This window comes from Eumetopias jubatus, unplaced genomic scaffold (genome assembly GCF_037043125.1).
Source record: "Eumetopias jubatus isolate StellerSeaLion01/CBP00866 unplaced genomic scaffold, mEumJub1_p1.0 scaffold_2, whole genome shotgun sequence".
Classification (NCBI taxonomy): domain Eukaryota; kingdom Metazoa; phylum Chordata; class Mammalia; order Carnivora; family Otariidae; genus Eumetopias; species Eumetopias jubatus.
Window position 1 is genome coordinate 80,434,446 of NW_028274808.1, and position 18,123 is coordinate 80,452,568.

General features: G+C 37.8%; 1 protein-coding gene across 1 annotated transcript in view; it reads left to right on the forward strand.

Annotated features, from left to right (window-relative positions):
* TTC29 (tetratricopeptide repeat domain 29) overlaps window positions 1-18,123 on the forward strand; it is a 240,110-nt gene that overhangs the window by 139,331 nt on the left and 82,656 nt on the right. The window contains exon 8 of the mRNA XM_028125309.2: window positions 1,053-1,176. Coding sequence (XP_027981110.2) covers window positions 1,053-1,176 — 124 coding nt within the window. The remainder of the gene's footprint in view (window positions 1-1,052; window positions 1,177-18,123) is intronic.

Genomic DNA, 18,123 nt, shown 5'->3' on the forward strand with positions numbered 1-18,123 from the left:
GATTGTGCCATGACTTCCAGAAGCCAGGCTCTTCCATCTGGGGGCTGTATCTCTCTCTCATTCTTTGGAGTCCTGGTTGGGGGAATTCTGAATACTCCCTTTTCACCTTATTTGTTCTAATACGTCCTGCAGGTACTGCCTCCCCAAAAGGACTGGCTTCATTTGCAAGGTAGTGTGGAAAATTTCCACTTTTTCAGAGGTTTTATTTTTTTAAAAAAATGACACCTTCATTGAGATATAATTCATGTACCATATATTCACCATTTTAAAGTCTACAGTTCAGTAGTTTTTAGTTATATTCACAGAGTTGTACAACCATCACCACAATTTAAGTCGGATCATTTTTGTCACTCCAAAAAGAAACCCCATACTTCTTCACAACCGCTCTCCATTCCCCTTCTCACCAGCCTTTGGCAACCACTAACCTACTTTCTGTTTCTATGTATTTGCCTATTCTGGACATTTTATGTAAATGGAGTCATACAATATGTTTTTTTGTGACTGGCTTCTTTCATTTAACATATTTTCAAGGTTTATCCATGTTGTGGTATGTATCACTAAACTGCATTCTTTCTTATGGCAGAATAATATTCCATTGTATGGATAGGCCACATTTTGCTCATTCATTCAATTGATAGACATTGGGATTGTTTCCACTTCTTAGCTACTATAAATAATGCTGCTATGAACATTTGTGTGCAAGTTTTTGTATGGACATAATATTTTTATTTCTCTTGGGCATATATATAGGAGTGGAATTGCTGGGTCATATGGTAACTATATCAAAATTTTTGAGGCTCTGCCAAGTTGTTTTCCAAAGCAGGTGCACCATTTTACAATCTCACCAGCAACAATGAGGGTTTAAAGGTTTAAGTTTTAACTCACTATATACTCCAACAAAGACAAGCCCACATATTTTTTAAATTTGCATTTCACATTTCATTATCCTGGACCATTTTGCACTTTCTAAAGCAAAGACACAAAATTTCTTCTCTTTACTGTGACATTAAATGAGATGATACTCCAATAGTTTCCTATTTTATTTATTCCAGCCAAGGAGAGATGACAGAAGCAATTAAATACTTGAAAAAAGTTGTGAAAATTGCAAGAAACAATTTTCAAAGACAAGATGTTGTGAGAGCAAGTACAATGCTTGGGGATATCTACAATGAAAAAGTGAGTATATGTGTTTCTTTCTTGTAGGAAGAAATTTTCAGAGTTTTAAAATTCTATTCCCATTTGACTCTCACCTTCCCATAATATTTTATGCAGAACGATCCCAGGACCACAGGGTTTGGTTAATGCACTGGGCATTTACTTCCTCTTCTTCCAGGACCTGAGTGCCATCTTGGGCACAGTCACCACGAGCTGCTAAAACTGATTCATATCTTCACAACTAGTGAAGATTCTAAGTGGTTTTGGATTTGAAGAGCAATTAAAACATTTCAACTCAAAGACTATCATTAGAATGGTTGGCTCTTAGCTACTGACACTAACATTCATCTCCCTTGCTCCAAATTCTCATTTCATTAATTCAGCTGTGATGTCTCTGTTAGGTCCTTCAGGAGAAGAAAGGACAATCCCAAGAGCAATTCTGAAGGAAATACAGAATTCTAGCATCAGACCAGTTATGTGAAAGAAAAGAGAAAGAAGAGAAAGTCTAAAATAAAAGGATGTTATTCAAGAGGCCATTACTAGTGAAATGAATTGGTCATAACGCATTGATCTTTTGATTTATTTCTCCTGAGTTTGCTTTCATTACCCAGATTTTTCTTTAAGAAACAGTATAAAAGAGGCTTTTTACTCTAGTTATAATTGCTGTTTAGATAATGAATAGGATCTATCATTTTTGAGGACAGTTTCATTCTTAAACTATGTTTCTACACCTTGTCTTAGTCTTTTTTGAGAGGTTGTATATGTAGTGATTAAAGGCACTAATTCTAATACTAAAGTGGTGAAAAGCCTACTTCTTTCACTTATAAGATCTGTGGCCTACGACAAGTTACTTATCTTCTAGGTGCCTCAATTTTCTCCCCTCATAAGGTGGTAGTGAGGAATGAGTTAATGAATGTAAAGCAGTTACAATAGCATGTGGCAGGGGAAGCAAGTACCAGCTCTATAAGCCATTATTATTCTGTACACCTTTATGAGGTATCATACAATCCCCCTTTTCCCTAGGCTCAGAGGGTTTAAGAAACCTACCCCAGGCCTCCACGTTTCTAGGTGGCAGTGGTATTCAAACACATATTCTAAACCACTACAGTCTTTTGTTTGCCACATAATTGACCGATGATTTCAGAATTATTTAGGCTTTTTTTTTTTAAGGAAATAGAGTTTGAAATTAATCCAAATGAATGAAACTACCATCTTTTATTCCTGCCATGGGAAGCATGCTTTCAAACAGGGTATCTGATTTCTTTTTACACCCCTCTCTCTCACTGACCCTGGCTCATTTGCTTCCTCTCTCCTGTTATCCACTATCATCAACCCCCTTTTTCTCTTGACTGTCACTCTCCTTCTTTTCTCCTCCCCTACATGCCTTGCTCTTCTTTCCTGCCCCTGTTTTTCTGGTCTGCTCTCACCCTTGGTGGTCCTTTCCCTCTGATCTCCCCAACTTTTTTACCCCTCTTTCTTTGTGCCTCTCCCACCTGTCACCTCAGGTCTCTCTCTCTCTCACCATGTGCCCCTTCTGCTGCCCCATCTCTGTGGTATGACTCTACTCTGGTGACTCCTCTCTCCTGGATCTTGTTTGTGCTTTTGTTTCCTTTTTGGGATAACATGCTGAAAAATAGACAAAACTCATGTCCTTGTGAGGTGGGCAGTCTAATGGGAGCTTATTCTGAGTAGCAGAATTGGCATTCCTAGTTATACATACCTTTTAAAAGGATTGTTCTTCAAAACAGAAGTGTCAAAAACACAAATTGCTTTACCCTACCACCAAACAATACCTAGAACTTAGTGTGTTAGCATAATACAAAAATTAAGTATCAGCCTATATTCTCCTAATTACGGAAAGCGTAAGGAAAATAAAACAATAAACCCTTCTGAGGGGTAATTTTTATATTTGCATTTTTTGAGCTTTTTTGCCAAGAGTTGTATCTCATCAGTCTGTATTTTATTCTCTGGTTATTAATTCTTAAAGAAGAGTCTAAAGCTAGAGACATGAATACTATCCAAAGGCAATGTCAATTACCAAAAGTTATTTTTTACCATTTTGTCCCAATTTGAATATAAAATTTGGAGGATTCCAGGTATTCATGCTATCTACAAATACATATGCCTTCAAATGCACAAGTTGATTCATGTATCTTGGTGATTCTTTATATTTTAATGGAATTAAAAGGTTACTGATAAATAGTTAGTATTTTTTAATAGTTTTTTTTTTTTGAGAGAGAGAGCATGACAGGGGGAGGGGCAGAAGGAGAGGGAGAGAGAGAATCTCAAGTAGGCTCCATGTTCAGTGCAGATCCTGATGCAGGGCTCGATTTCACGAGCTGAGATCATGACCTGATCTGAAATCAAGAGCTGGATGCTTAACCGACTGAGCCACCCAGGTGCCCCTTAAATATAGAATACTGTAACAATTTTATGACATCACAGACTTCAAAACAAAACTTGATTTATTACTAAAATTGTTAATGTTCTATTCAATTTTTGTGCATTACTGTGATTCTTTGTGGACACTTTCTCAAGTCAAAAAATCTATTGATTACTTCTCAGACTGACTGAATTGTTAAATCATGACCAAGAGTGTGAATTGAAAGCATATAACAGCATTTGGGGGGTGGTTTGGGGACCCCAAGGGCTCCCGCAGTCTCGGCCCATCATCTCTGGGTTCACTGCTCAGCTGGATGCGAGGAGGCTGCACCAATTTCAGAAAGAGATGCTTCTGTGGAAAGAATTATTAAGCTACCCTTATTTAGAAATGAAGACACTGAATCAGTGGAATTATAAGCATTTCCTTTACCAACCTATACATCCAATGTCATAGAGACTCATTTAAAATCTACTGCACAGAAAAGATGGTGGAGGAATAGGGGACCCTATTCCAACCAGTCTCCTGAATTAAACTGGATATCTACCAGACCACTCTGAATACCCACGAAATCAGCCTGAGATGTAAGAAGATATATCTGGATCTCTACAAACAGAATATCACAGGCTGTTGGTTTTGAGGTATGAAGCAGGGAGCCATGATTCTGCGGGCAGATATCAGAAGATAAATGGAAGGGGGAGGGAGCCATGGGGATCCTGCACTGCCAGTTGGCGAAAGCCTCTTGCTCTGGGGACAGGGCACAGACTCGCAGACCAGTAGCAGCAGGGAAAGGATTTTAGGGCAGCCCCCTGGACTGAAACCTGGAGCAGTGGGGCCGTGCATGCAAACGGGGGGCAGCTGGCAGTTTTAGAAGCACAAAGGACAGAGACATCCCTAGACCTGGAACTAAGGGCTGGGAGTGCTGCTGAGGGGCACACAACTCAGGATGCTGCAGTTTTTAGCAGCACAGACAGAAATGGAGATAGTGTGGCCTGGAGAACTCACCGAAGAACAGACTGCAATCTCTCTGTTCTGAGGCAGAGGGTTGGAAACGGTTTCTTCTGCTCTGACTCTTGGAAGAGACACGGAAAGCCACCAGGGAAAGCCACCAGAGAACAAAAGCCCCCCAAAACCAGTTTTTGCTGAGCCCATCCCCTCCCACAGGGAGCAGGGCCACTCTGCCCAAACAGGGTTGCCTTAGTAATAGCATAGCAGGGCCCACCCCCAGAAGACAGGTTGGGAGAACAAGAAGCCAACAACCCTAAGGTCCCTGTAAAACAGGTATATCTTGCTTGGGTTGTGGTCAATAATTTGGACTCTGTACATTCCCTCAACCACCCCTCAACAGAATGACTAGGAGGAGGAACCCCCAAAATAGGAAAGACTCAGAGACTGTGACTTCTGCCACAGATTTACAAATGGATACAAATATAACCAAGATGTTGGAAATGGACTTCAGAGTAACAGTTATGAAAACAATAGCTAGAATGGAGAAATCGATTAATGGCAACATAGAGTCTCTAAGGGCAGAAGTGAAAGCTGAACTGGCAGAACTTAAAAATGCTATCAATGAGATCCAATGTAATCTAGATATTCTAACAGCTAGGGTAAACGAGGAAGACTAACAAATTAGTGATCTAGAAGACAAACTGATAGAAAAGAAGGAAAAAAAGGAGGCCTGCGAGAAATAGCTTAAAATCCATGAAAACAGAATTAGAGAAATAAGTGGCGCCATGAAACGTTCCAATGTCAGAATTATTGGGATCCCTGAGCGGGTGGAGAGAGAGGGAGAGGACTAGAAGATATATTTGAGCAAATCATAGCTGAGAATTTCCCTAATCTGGGGAATGAAACAAACATTCGTGTCCTAGAGGCAGAGAGGACCCCTCCCAAGATCAAGGAGAACACACCAATGCCCCGGCATGTAATAGTAAAACTTGCAAATCTTAGAACCAAGGAAACTATCTTAAGGGCAGTAAGGGGGAAGAGATTCCTTACATACAGAGAGAGGAACATCAGAATAACATCAGACCTATCCACAGAGACCTGGCAAGCCAGAAAGGGCTAGCAAGACGTAATTAGGGTACTAACTGGGAAGAACATGCAGCCAAGAATACTTTATCTGGCAAGGCTGTCATTTAGAATGGATGGAGAGAGGCAGAGCTTCCAAGACTGGCAGAAACTGAAAGAATATGTGACCACTAAGCCAACCCTGCGAGAAATATTAAGGGGGGTTTCTATAAAAGAAGAAAGACCCCAAGAGTAATATAGAACAGAAATTTACAGAGACAATCTATAGAAACAAGGACTTCACAGGCAACATGATGACAATAAATTCATATCTTTCAATAATCACTCTCAACGTGAATGACCAAATGCTCCCATAAAATGGCACAGGGTTGCAGATTGGATAAAAAGACAGAACCCATCCATATGCTGTCTACAAGAGACTCATTTTGAACCTAAAGATACATCCAGACTGAAAGTTGAAGGGATGGAGATCTATCTTCCATGCCAACAGACCTCAAAAGAAAGCTGGGGTAACAATTCTTCTATCAGACAAATTAGATTTTAAGCTAAAGACTGTAGTTAGAGACAGAGAAGGACACTATATCATTCTCAAAGGGTCTATCCAACAAGAAGGTCTAACAATTGTAAATATCTTTGCCCCCAACATGGGAGCAGCCAACTACATAAACCAACGGTTAACCAAAATAAAGAGTCATATTGATAATAATATGTTAACTGTAGGAGACTTTAATACTCCACTCTCAGCAATAGACAGATCATCTAAGCAGAAAATCAACAAAGAAACAAGAGCTTTGAATGACACACTGGACCAGATGGACCTCATAGATATATACAGAACATTCCACCCTAAAACAACAGAATACTCATTCTTCTCGAGTGCACATGAAACTTCCTCCAGAATAGACCACATACTGGGTCACAAATCAGGTCTCAACTGATACCAAAAGATTGAGATTATTCCCTGCATATTCTCAGACCATAATGCTTTAAAACTGGAACTCAACTGAAAGAAAAAATTTGGAAGAAATTCAAACACTTGGAAACTAAAGACCACTCTGCTCAAGAATGTTTGGGTCAACCAGGAAATCAAAGAACTTAAACAATTCATGGAAACCAATGAGAACGAAAACACATCGGTCCAAAACCTATGGAATACTGCAAAGGTGGTCCTAAGGGGGAAATACATAGCCATCCAAGCCTCACTCAAAAAAATAGAAAAATCCCGAATTCACCAACTAACTTTACACCTTAACGAACTGGAGAAAAAGCAACAAACAATGCCTAAGCCACACATTAGAAGAGAAATAACTAAGATTAGAGCAGAGATCAATGAATTACAAACCAGAAACACAGTAGATCAGATCAACGAAACTAGAAGCTGATTTTTTGAACGAATTAATAAGATCGATAAACCACTGGCCAGACTTATCCAAAAGAAAAGAGGAAGGACCAAAATTAATAAAATTATGAATGAAAGGGGAGAGATCACGACTAACACCAAGGAAATAGAAACAATTATTAGAAATTATTATCAACAGTTATATGCCAAAAAATTAAGCAACCTGGAAGAAATGGATGCCTTCCTGGAAACCTATAAACTACCAAGACTGAAACAGGAAGAAACTGACAACCTGAGTAAACCAATAACCACTAACAAGATTGAAGCAGTGATCAAAAACCTCCCCAAAAACAAGAGTCCAGGGCCTGATGGAGTCCCTGGGGAATTCTACCAAATATTCAAAGAAGAAATAATACCTATTCTCCTGAAGCTGTTTCAAAAATAGAAACAGAGGAAAGCTTCCAGACTCATTCTATGAGGCCAGCATTACCTTAATCCCCAAACCAGGCAAAGACCCCATCAAAAAGGAGAATTTCAGACTGATATCCCTTATGAATATGGATTCCAAAATTCTCAACAAAATCCTAGGTAATAGGACCCAACAATACATTAAAAGGATCATCCATCATGACCAAGTGGGATTTATCCCTGGGATGTAAGGGTGGTTCAACATTTGCAAATCAATCAATGTGATAGAACACATTAATAAGAGGAGTGAGAATAACCATATGGTCCTCTCAATTGTTGCAGAAAAAGCATTTGCCAAATACATCATCCTTTCCTGATTAAAATTCTTCAGAGTTTATGGATAGAGGGAACATTCCTCAAGTTCATAAAATCCATCTATTAAAAAATCCACAGCGAACATCATCCTCAATGGGGAAAAGCTGAGAGCCTTTCCCTTAAGATCAGGAACATGACAAGGATGCCCACTCTCACCACTATTGTTCAACATAGTACTGGAAGTCCTAACAACAGCAATCAGACAACAAAAAGAAATAAAAGGTATTCAAATTGGCAAAGATGAAGTCAAATTCTCTGTCTTCACAGATGACATGATACTTTATGTGGAAAATCCAAAAGACTCCACCCCCAAATTACTAGAACTCATACAGCAATTCAGTAATGAGGCAGGATACAAAATAGATGCACAGAAATCAGTTACTTTCTTATACACTAACAATGCAACTGTAGAAAGAAAAAGTAGAGAAACAATTCCATTTACAATAGCACCAAAAACATAAGATACCTCAGAATAAACCTAACTAAAGAGGCAAAGGATCTATACTCTAGGAACTACACAGAAGACTCATGAAAGAAATTGAAGAAAACACAAAAAGATGGAAAGACATTCCATGCTCATGGATCAGAAGAATAAACATTGTTAAAATGTCTATGCTCCCCAGAGCAATCTATACTTTCAATGCCAACCCAATCAAAATTCCAATGACATTTTTCAAAGTGCTGGAACAATCAATCCTAAAATTTGTATGGAATCAGAAAAGACCCCAAATCACCAAGGAAATGTTTAAAAAGAGAAAGCTGGGGTCATCACGTTGCCTGATTCCAAGCTACATTACAAAACTGTGATCAACAAGACAGCATGGTACTGGCACAAAAACAGACATATAGACCAATGGAACAGAATAGAGAGCCCAGATATGGACCCTCAACTCTATGGTCAAATAATATTCAACAAAGCGGGAAAAAAAATATGCAATGGAAAAAAGACAGTCTTCAATAAACGGTGCTGGGAAAATTGGGCAGCTATATACAGAAGAGTGAAACTCGACCATTCTCTAACACCATACACAAAGATGAACTCAAAATGGATGAAAGACCTCAGTGTGAGACAGGAATCCATCAAAATCCTAGAGGAGAACATAGGCAGTAACCTCTTTGACATTGGCCACAGCAACTTCTTTCAAGATACATCTCCAAAAGCAAGTGAAACAAAAGTGAAAATGAACTTTTGGGACTTCATCAAGATAAAATGCTTCTGCACAGCAAAGGAAACACTCAACAAAACAAAGAAGCAACCCACAGAATGGGAGAAGATATTTGCAAATGAACTACAGACAAAGCGCTGATTTCCAAGATCTACGCAGAACTTCTCAAACTCAACACCCAAAAAACAAATAATCAAGTCAGAAAATGGGCAGAAGACATGAACAGACACTTCTCAAAAGAAGACATACAAATGGCTAACAGACACATGAAAAAGTGTTCATCATTAACCATCAGGGAATTCAAATCAAAACCACATTGAGATACCACCTTACACCAGTTAGAATGGCAAAAATTGACAAGGCAAGAAACAACAAATGTTGGAGAGGTTGTGGAGAAAGGGGAACCCACTTATACTGTTGCTGGGAATGCAAGTTCATACAGCCACCTTGGAAAACATTGTGGAGGTGCCTCAAAAATTTAAAAATAGAGCTACCCTATGACCCAGCAATTTCACTACTGGGTATTGACCCCAAAGACACAGATGTAGTGAAAAGAAGGGCCATATGCACCTCAATGTTTATAGCAGGATTGTCCGCAATAGCCAAACTGTAGAAAGAGCCAAGATGCCCTTCAACAGATGAGTGGATAAAGAAAATGTGGTCCAGAGGAGGAGCAAAATGGCAGAGGAGTAGGAGACCTAAATTTCGTCTGGTCCCAGGAATTCAGCTAGATAGGGATCAAACCATTCTGAACACCTATGAACTCAACAGGAGATCAAAGAAAAGAATAGCAGCAACTCTCTGAACAGAAAAGCAACCACTTTCTGGAAGGTCTCTTCTAACTTGTTTAGTGTATATTTCTCTGGGGTCGTTGTTACCCTGTTAGCATTTTGTTTTCTCATTCATCTATTCTCCTCTGGACAAAATGACAAGATGGAAAAAATCACCTCACAAAAAAGAACAAAAGGCATTAGCAACTGCCAGCAACCTAATCAACACGGACATTAGTAAGATGTCGGAACTAGAGTTCAGAATGACGATTTTGAAGATACTAGCTGGGCCTGAAAAAAGCACGGAAGATATTAGAGAAACCCTTTCTGGAGAAATAAAGAAACTAAAATCTAACCAAGTCAAAATCAAAAAGGTTATTAATGAGGTGCAATAAAAAAATGGGGGCTCTAGCTGCTAGGATAAATGAGGCAGAAGAGAGAATTAGTGATATAGAAGACCAAATGATGGAAAATAAAGAAGCTGAGAAAAAGACAGATAAACAACTACTGGATCAAGAGGGCAGAATTCAAGAGATAAGTGATACTATAATCATAAGATTATGATTTTGTCATAGACAAATTTGTCATAGACAAATGACAATTTTGTCATAAGACAAAAAAATATTAGAATAATTGGGATCCCAGAAGAAGAAAGAGAAAGAGGGGCAGAAGGTATATTGGAGCAAATTATAGCAGAGAACTTCCCTAATTTGGGGAAGGAAACAGGTATCAAAATCCAGGAGGCACAGAGAACCCCCCTCAAAATCAATAAAAATAGGTCAACACCCCGACATCTAATAGTAAAACTTATAAGTCTCAGAGACAAAGAGAAAATCCTGCAAGCAGCTCAGGAGAAGAGATCTGTAACCTACAATGGTAGAAACATTAGATTGGCAACAGACCTATCCACACAGACCTGGCAGGCCAGAAAGGACTGGCATGATATATTCAGAGCATGAAATGAGAAAAATATGCAGCCAAGAATACTATATCCAGCTAGGCTGTCATTGAAAATAGGAGAGATAAAAAGCTTCCAGGACAAACAAAAATTAAAGGAATTTGCAAACACGAAACCAGCCCTCCAAGAAATATTGAAAGGGGTCCTCTAAGCAAAGAGAAAGCCTAAAAGTAACAGAGACCAGAAAGGAACACAGAGAATATACAGTAACAGTCACCTTACAGGCAATACAATGGCACTAAATTCATATCTTTCATAATTACCCTGAATGTAAATGGGCTAAATGCCCCAATCAAAAGACACAGGCTATCAGATTGGATAAAAAAAAAAAAAAAAAACAAGACCCATCATTATGCTGTCTGCCAGAGACTCATTTTAGACCCAAAGACACCCCCAGATTGAAAGTGAGGGGGTGGAAAACCATTTACCATGCTAATGGACACCAAAAGAAAGCTGGGGTGGCAATCCTTATATCAGACAAATAAGATTTTAAACCAAAGACTGTAATAAGAATGAGGAAGGACACTATATCATACGTAAAGTGTCTATCCAATAAGAATATCTAACAATTGTAAATATCTATGCCCCTAACATGGAAGCAGCCAATTATATAAGGCAATTAATAACAAAAGAAAAGAAACACATCAACAACAATACAATAATAGTGGCGGACTTTAACACCCCCCTCACTGAAATGGACAGATCATCTAAGCAAAAGATCAATAAGGAAATACTTTAAATGACGCCCTGGACCAAATGGACTTCACAGATATATTCAGAACATTCCATCCCAAAGCAATGGAATACACATTCTTCTCTAGTGCCCGTGGAACATTCTCCAGAATAGATCACATTCTAGGTCACAAATCAGGTCTCAACCGGGACCAAAAGATTGGGATCATTCCCTGCATATTTTCAGACCACAATGTTTGAAACTAGAACTGAATCACAAGAGGAAAGTCAGAAAGAACTCAAATACATAGAGGCTAAAGAGCATCCTACTAAAGAATGAATGGGTCAACCAGGAAATTAAAGAAGAATTTTAAAAATTCATGGAAACAAATGAAAATGAAAACACAACTGTTCAAAATCTTTGGGATGCAGCAAAGGCAGTCCTAAGAGGAAAGTCTATAGCAATACAAGCCTTTCTCAAGAAACAAGAAAGGTCTCAAATACACAACCTAACCCTACACCTAAAGGAGCTGGAGAAAGAACAGCAAACAAAGCCTAAACCCAACAGGAGAAGAGAAATAATAAAGATCAGAGCAGAAATCAATGAACTAGAAACCAAAAGAACAGTAGAATAGATCAACAAAACTAGGAGCTGGTTCTTTGAAAGAATTAACAAGATTGATAAACCCCTGGCCAGACTTATCAAAAAGAAAAGAGAAATGACCCAATAAATAAAATCATGAATGAAAGAGGAGAGATCACAACCAACACCAAAGTAATACAAATAATTATAAGAACATACTATGAGGAACTCTATGCCAGCAAATTAGATAATCTGGAAGAAATGGGTGCATTCCTAGAGATGTATCAACTACCAAAACTGAACCAGGAAGAAATAGAAAACCTGAGCAGACCTATAACCACTAAGGAAATTGAAGCAGTCATCAAAAATCTCCCAACAAACAAAAGCCCAGGGCCAGATGGCTTCCCAGGGGAATTCTACCAAACATTTAAAGAAGAATGAATACCTATTCTTCTGAAACTGTTCTAAAAAATAGAAATGGAAGGAAAACTTCCAAATGCATTTAATGAGGCCAGCATTACCTTGATCCCAAAACCAGACAAAGACCCCATCAAAAAGGAGAATTACAGACCAATATCCTTGATGAACATGGATGCAAAAATTCTCACCAAAATACCAGCCATTAGGATCCAACAGTACATTAAAAGGATTATTCACCATGACCAAGTGGGATTTATCCCTGGGCTGCAAAGTTGGCTCAACATCCGCAAATCAATCAATGTGATACAATACATTAATGAAAGAACAAGAACCATAGGATCCTCATAATAGATGCAGAAAAAGCATTTGACAGAGTATAGCATCCTTTCTTGATCAAAACTCTTCAGAGTATAGGGATAGAGGGTACATACCTCAATATCATAAAAGCCATCTATGAAAAACCCACAGCAAATATCATTCTCAATGGGGAAAAACTGAGAGCTTTCCCACTAAGGTCAGGAACACAGCAGGGACATCCACTATCACCACTGTTCATCAACATAGTATTAGAAGTCCTAGCCACAGCAATCAGACAACAAAAAGAAATAAAAGCAATCCAAATTGGCAAAGAAGAAGTCAAACTCTCACTCTTTGCAGATGATATGATACTTTATGTAGAAATCCCAAAAGACTTCACCCCAAAAGTGCTAGAACTCATACAGGAATTCAGTAAAGTGGCAGGGCATTAAATCAATGCACAGAAATCAGTGACATGCCTATACACCAACAACAAGATAGAAGAAAGAGAAATTAAGGAGTCAATCCCATTTACAATTGCACCCAAAACCATAAGATACCTAGGAATAAATCTAACCAAAGTAGCAAAGAATCTATACCCAGAAAACTATAAAATACTCATGAGAGAAATTGAGGAAGACACAAAGAAATGGAAAAATGTTCCATGCTCATGGATTGGAAGAACAAATATTGTGAAAATATCTATGCTACCCAGAGCAATCTACACATTTTAATGCAATCACTATCAAAATACCATCTACTTTTTTCAAAGAAATGGAACAATAATCCTAAAATTTGTATGGAACCAGAAAAGACCCTGAATAGCCAGAGGAATATTGAAAAAGAAAAGCAAAGCCGGTGGCATCCCAATTCCAGACTTCAAGCTCTATTACAAAGCTGTCATCATCAAGACAGTATGGTACTGGCACAAAAACAGACACATAGATCAATGGAACAGAATAGAGAGCCCAGAAATGGACCCTCAACTCTCTGGTCAGCTAATCTTCGACAAAGCAGGAAAGAATGTCCAGTGGAAAAAAGACAGTCTCTTCAACAAATGGTGTTGGAAAAATTGGACAGCCACATGCAGAAGAATGAAACTGGACCATTTCCTTACACCATACACAAAAATAGACTCCAAATGGTTGAAAGACCTAAATGTGAGACAGGAGTCCATCAACATCCTAAAGGAGAACACAGGCAGCAACTTCTTTGACCTCAGCCACAGGAACTTTTTCCTAGAAACATCGCTAAAGGCAAGGGAAACAAGGGCAAAAATGAACTATGGAGACTTTATCAAGATAAAAAGCTTTTGCACGGCAAAAGAAACAGTCAACAAAACCAAAAGACAACCGACAGAATGGGAGAAGATATTTGCAAATGACATATCAGATAAAGGGCTAGTATCCAAAATCTATAAAGAACTTATCAAACTCAACACCCAAAGAACAAATAATCCAATCAAGAAATGGGCAGAAGACATGAACAGACATTTTTCCAAAGAAGACAGCCAAATGGCCAACAGACCCATGAAAAAGTGCTCAACATCACCTCGGCATCAGGGAAATCCAAATCAAAACCTCAATGAGATACCACCTCACACCAGTCAGAATGGCTAAAAGTAACAAGTCAGGAAATGACAGATGGCGGGGATGTGGAGAAAGGGGAACACTCCTACACTGTTGGTGGGAATGCAAGCTGGTGCAGCCACTCTGGAAAACAGTATGGAGGTTCCTCAAACAGTTGAAAATAGAGCTACCCTACGATCCAGCAGTTGCACTACTGGGTATTTACCCCAAAGGTACAAATGTCAGTATCCGAAGGGGTACGTGCACCCCGATGTTTATAGCAGCAAAGTCCATAATAGCCAAACTATGGAAAGATCCAAGATGTCCATCGACAGATGAATGGATAAAGAAGATGTGCTATACACACACACACACACACACACACACACACACAAAATGGAATATTATGTAGCCATCAAAAGGAATGAGATCTTGCCATTTGCAACGACGTGCATGGAACTGGAGGGTATTATGCTGAGCGAAATTAGTCAATCAGAGAAAGACATGTATCGTATGACCTCACTGATATGAGGAATTCTTAATCTCAGGAAACAAACTGAGGGTTGCTGGAGTGGTGGGGGGTGGGAGGGATGGGTTGGCTGGGGGATAGACATTGGGGAGGGGATGTGCTATGGTGAGCGCTGTGAATTGTGTAAGACTGTTGAATCACAGATCTGTACTTCTGAAACAAATAACGCAACATATGTTAAGAAAAAAGAAAAAGAAGAAGATAGCAGGAGAGGAAGAATGAAGGGGGGAAAATCAGAGGGGGAGACGAACCATGAGAGACGATGGACTCTGAGAAACAAACTGAGGGTTCTAGAGGGGAGAAGGGTGGGGGGATGGGTTAGCCTGGTGATGGGTATTAAGGAGGGCACGTTCTGCATGGAGCACTGGGTGTTATACGCAAACAATGAACCATGGAACACTACATCAAAAACTAATGATGTAATGTATGGTGATTAACATAATATTTAAAAAAATAAATAAGTAAACAAATCATATGATAAAAAAATGCTATGGAGAAAAATTAAAAAAAAAGAAATTCCAAACTTCTATTTCACTTTTGTACAATGATTTTGAAAACTTGTTATGAACCTTTAAAAGCAAATCTAATATTCCTGGTACTTGTCAGTCTACCTTTCAGGGCCTCTACAAACTGCCCTCATCCTCTCTTTTCTGGCTTCATACTATTCAGGCAATGTGTTCTAATTGTATTCTTTACAATCATTTCTAAGAAATATTATTATAAGACCACAATTATAAGACTGTATTTGGAAAAATATTAGAATTAACTGTTTTCTCTAGTTATTACAGTGTTGTTATAATTAAAGATAGCACATCTTTAAAATATCATTTATTCTAATTAGTTTACCTTTTACCATATAATCATAGAAGATGGGCCACCCATCTCACCCTCCTGATGTGATCTTTTGATAAAAATATATAATTAATATAAAGTAGTCAGAATTCTTTAGGGGAAATAACTAGATATAAACCCTTTATGAGATTTCTTATTCCCCAATAAGATCAGATAATAATCACATAGTTAAAACAATGATAGTGGTGCCTGGGTGGCTTAGTCAATTAAACGTCTGCCTTTGGCTCAGGTCATGATCTCCGGGTCCTGGGATCCAGCACTGTGTCAGGCTCCCTGCTCAGTGGGGAGTCTGCTTCTCCCGCTCCCTCTGTTCCTTTCCCCTGCTCATTCTCAATTTTCTCTCTCTCAAATAAATAATTAAAATTTTTTTAAAAATTAAAAATTAAAAAAAAATAAAACAATGATAGTTCCAGACTAAAATAGTAAAGAAAATGTGTAAAAAATGGTTTTTCCTTAGTGCTAGGAATATGTTCATTTATTTTTGAGCTTGCTCATTGGATAGAGTGACGTTTTAGACACACTTAGAAGGATCTGCTAAGAATCAGGAAAATGCCTGAAAATTCTAAATTATAGTGTAATAATGCAAGCTCTATTTTAAGGTCTACGATGTCATCAAGATCCTGTCCTGAAATTGTCTCCTAAATGCTTACCAGTGATATTTATAACACTAAACAAGTTCTCTTTTCCAATAAGATGAATTCATGAAGTGATTAATTCACTCATATATTCTCAAATTCGTATTTAAGATTGTCAAGATTAATTCCTAGAATCTTCTGCATTTTATAATACGATAGGGATTAACTGATAACAGAATTGAACTGTAGAACACTGGACAGAAACTTTGGAGAAGAGATTAGATTTAGATATTAAATTCTTTAAGAATTTAGAATATAGAAATGCAATACACGTTAATGAAATCTCATTCCAAAATGGTATGTATAAAAATGTTTGCATCTGAGAAGAATTAATGTATTTCCCTAATAGTGTTTTAAGCCAGAGCAATTTAGGTTAATACCAGTTTTATGGCAGTTGTGTCTGTGTCTAACAATTGAATGCTAGGCTCAATTTGCAGGAAGAATAATTATATGTAATTATAATTAAATAATTATGAATAATTATAATGCTCCTATTGTAGAGGGGAAAACACTTGTTAAAAAATATATAAATTTTAGGCACAGTAAATTCCGTTAACTGCTGAATCCCCACTGCCTGGCATGGAGCTTGGTACTTAGTAGTTGCCTGATGAATACTTTAATTCTAACATAATAATATATGAAATAATTCTGGAAATTTAAATATATGTCCACTTATTAAGGTCCCTAATTTCCTAATTAAGATTTTCATCTAAAACAATAAATAGCTACTACTATGAAGTATAATTAGAACACTAATCAGATATTTATACTTCTCTGTTTTTAAAAATAGAAATGTGTGGTCTAGTCACATATGTTCATTTATTTTGTCCTATATCTTTGATGTTTAGCAGAATAATCCAAAATATTAACTAGTTTTATTTTCATCTTCAATATTTATAGTGTTTCTCAATTATATGATTTACTTATCGTACAAATGTCCTTGATACCATTTTATTTTTTCTAATTAAGTAACTGTATTCTCATATAAGTTCTGTGTTTTACACTTTGAAACAAAAGAAAGAATTGTTCACCTCAACAAACTAAAATTATTATTGATAAAATATAGAGGGACTGTGTTTAAATTCGTAAGTTTAAATGGAATGAACAATTTGAGTAAAGAGTTCACTAAACCCTCCTTGTAGGCCTATAACATAGTATTATACTGCTTATGTATGTAACATAACTGTCACACATGCCCTATATCTCCCCTCCTCATCTTCTAGCAACTTTTGTATCCAATCAGTTTGCTGTCTGAATGCCATGACTATAAAGAGATGCATGGAGTTGAGTATGCATTTTGCCCGTACTGGTATATGGTATAAGGCCATTTCAGTGGTGTTTGTATTACTAGTTCCTTCTAGTCATGAGAAAATAATTTGAAAACTTATAATAAAATATTCTCTCTTGTAAAGGTTTCTTCTCCAAAGTGTGTGCATGCATGTTTTCGTGTGTATGAACAAGAGAGAGAGGAAGGAGAGGAGAGAGGAGGGAGGGGGAGAGGAAAGGAGACTTACAAGTCAGTGAAGAGAGGAAACTTTTTTCCCTAGAGCCTTAAAAGTATAGGCTCAATCCTGAAAATGATAGCCTCCATTGAGGAAAGCTTTTTCACGAGGATTTTAAGAAAATTTGGAGGGTGGCAAAAGATAGTTTCTTTCCTGAGGCTCAATTTCATTATTTGTAGAATAAGAATAGTATTTCCTCACAGGATGACTTACAAAAGTTAGTGACATAATACATGAAGTACTTAGTACTGGCCCTTTGAAAGCTGTTGTGGACAATAGCTTGTAGGAGGATAGGAGAGTATGACCCAAAAAGCCCACAAAACCCAAAAAACAAAAAACCACCTTGAATTTTTGCAATGAAATGTTGCAAAGAACTTAGAGAAGAAATGAACATTTAAATGAGTTGTGCTAGTGCCATTGGGATCATTATTTCTCAGGAATCTTGAATACCTCCAATGTTCTTAGTCAAAAAAGACCTAAGCA